Below are 2,013 nucleotides of genomic sequence, written 5' to 3'. Positions count from 1 at the left end.
CCCTCTAGGACCACAATGCACCTTTTCCAGAGTATCCGTGAGGTACTTCAGCTTTTGTGGTCACGTCTTTTTTTTTTTATTTTGGTCTTTTTGAGACAGGGTCTCCCTGTAGCCCCAGCAGACCTGGAACTCACTATGTAGACCAGGCTGGCCTCGAACTCACAGAGATCTACCTGCCTCTGCTCCCGAGTGCTGGAATTAAAGGCATGTGCCACCACGCCCGGCTTAAATATACTTTTTAAAGAATAAGAATCTTAATTTCTTAAATTTATGACTTGCTTTTATTGTGTTTAATTTTCCCCATTTCATTGCTTTCTTTTCATCTTTTGTTTCTTTCATGACAATCAAGAAGAATGTCATTTGGGGTGGGGACTGTGTACCCTAGTGGTGTAGCCCTTGCCTGGCATACATGAGGCCCTGAGTTCGTCCTTTGAGGGCGTCTCCTCCCCAGAAACAAACACAGAGATGTGACAGTAGGAACGAGCTCCACACCACAAGCAGGCCTGTTGGGGTCCCTGTTTCTCTCAGGTTACTTATGCTTCACCCCTCCTGATTGGCTCCCTCATCCTTTCTAAAAGATGAATCTGGGAAAACAAAAACAAAAAAATGCCCTGAACAGCTTGAGAGCTCTGTTCCTTATGTGCAGATGGTACCCACAGAGTTACTTAAAGATACTGTTCACTGGCTCCTTATCATTCTGTACTCATATGAAATGAAATTCTGTTAAAAATTCATGGTCATTAGGGTGTGGGATGAATGGATTCAGAGCAAACTCTGCATCAAACATGCTTACCTGTAGGTGGGAAAAGTGTGCAGGAGCCCAAAGCACAGGTGCCATGCCTCTGTCCTGTAACTTACCAGAGCAGGTGCAGCAGGAGGGAACTGTTGGGGGGGAAGGAACAGAGGGCTGTAGAGATTCAGTGGTTTTGCAGAAGACTCAAGTTTGGTTCCCAGCACCCACAGTGGGTGGCTCACACAGGGGCAGCTGGTTACTTCCCTGTCATCAGCCTTCTCAAGAAAGAAGAACTCCCAAAGCCATGATGTCACCTTTCCTGTTCTTGGATTCATTCAGTTCTTATTTTAGTCAAATTACCTATAGAAGCTCCTCACAGAACAGTTCTTCTGTGGGAGCTCCTGCTTCACGTTTGGACTTCCTTTATTTCTCCGGGGCTTGACTTCTCAGCTCCTCCTGCCCCACAGTGTTGCTTCTCTTCTTAGCAACAACTTCCTGTTTCCTCCAGACCACTCCCTCACCAGATCCTATAGAGCAGACCAGCAAGCCAGCTGGCCTCCATCCCCTCTGACTTCATCCCTCACCCCCTAGCGTGGCCTACTTGTTTCATTATGCCCTCCACTTCCCTTCCACCAGAGTATTTGAGCTACAGCCTAGAATCCAAGCATTCTAGCCAAGCCCCATGTGTCAGTTTATAGCGTCCTCACTAATATTCAGGTGGACCTCAGACTTTTCTCCCAAAACAGTAACAGAAGGAGAGTTAAAGTTCCAGATGTCTGTAGAACAGAGTCAGAATGATGTTAGCATGGAAAATATCTGTGGATCAATAGCTTAAGTTGGCATAGAAATATCTTATAGGGCATTCTTTTTCTCTTTTCTCTTTGGGACTAGTAATTTAATTTGCAAGTTCTGAATTACGTAACAGTCCCCTGCCCCTCCCACACATGCACATCAATTTGCCTCCCTTAATGTTTTTATAAAAATGGAGATTGCTTGCAATGTTCCTGTGGTGTAGAAAACACCAATAGGTTATTGTTTCTAAGATTTTTTTTTCCAGAACTTTCTAACAATTATAACTATGGTTCTTTGTAGCAAACTTTAACCTTTTCTTTAACTCAGTCAAGGTTTTGCTAGCCATTTGACACTTCCCATTGGCCCCCAGGTCTTTCCTATAGAAAGGCTGGTTATAAAGATCAGAGCAGTAGCTGCAGAAAGGGTAGAAGGCCTGGAGAAGAGACAGGTCTTGCGCCTTTAGTGCCGATAATTCAATATTTGTATTT

At 44.5% G+C, this 2,013-nt stretch overlaps 1 protein-coding gene across 1 annotated transcript in view; it reads left to right on the top strand.

Annotated features, from left to right (window-relative positions):
- LOC103733792 (nephrocystin-3-like) overlaps nucleotides 1-2,013 on the top strand; it is a 52,467-nt gene that overhangs the window by 11,253 nt on the left and 39,201 nt on the right. The window contains 1 exon segment of the mRNA XM_029563364.1: nucleotides 9-42. Within this exon segment, the coding sequence (XP_029419224.1) occupies nucleotides 9-42 (34 nt within the window).

This window comes from Nannospalax galili, unplaced genomic scaffold (genome assembly GCF_000622305.1).
Source record: "Nannospalax galili isolate Female #2095 unplaced genomic scaffold, S.galili_v1.0 scaffold3296, whole genome shotgun sequence".
Classification (NCBI taxonomy): Eukaryota; Metazoa; Chordata; class Mammalia; order Rodentia; family Spalacidae; genus Nannospalax; species Nannospalax galili.
Note: the sequence above shows the minus strand (reverse complement) of the source record. Positions and strands in the feature narration are given on the sequence as shown.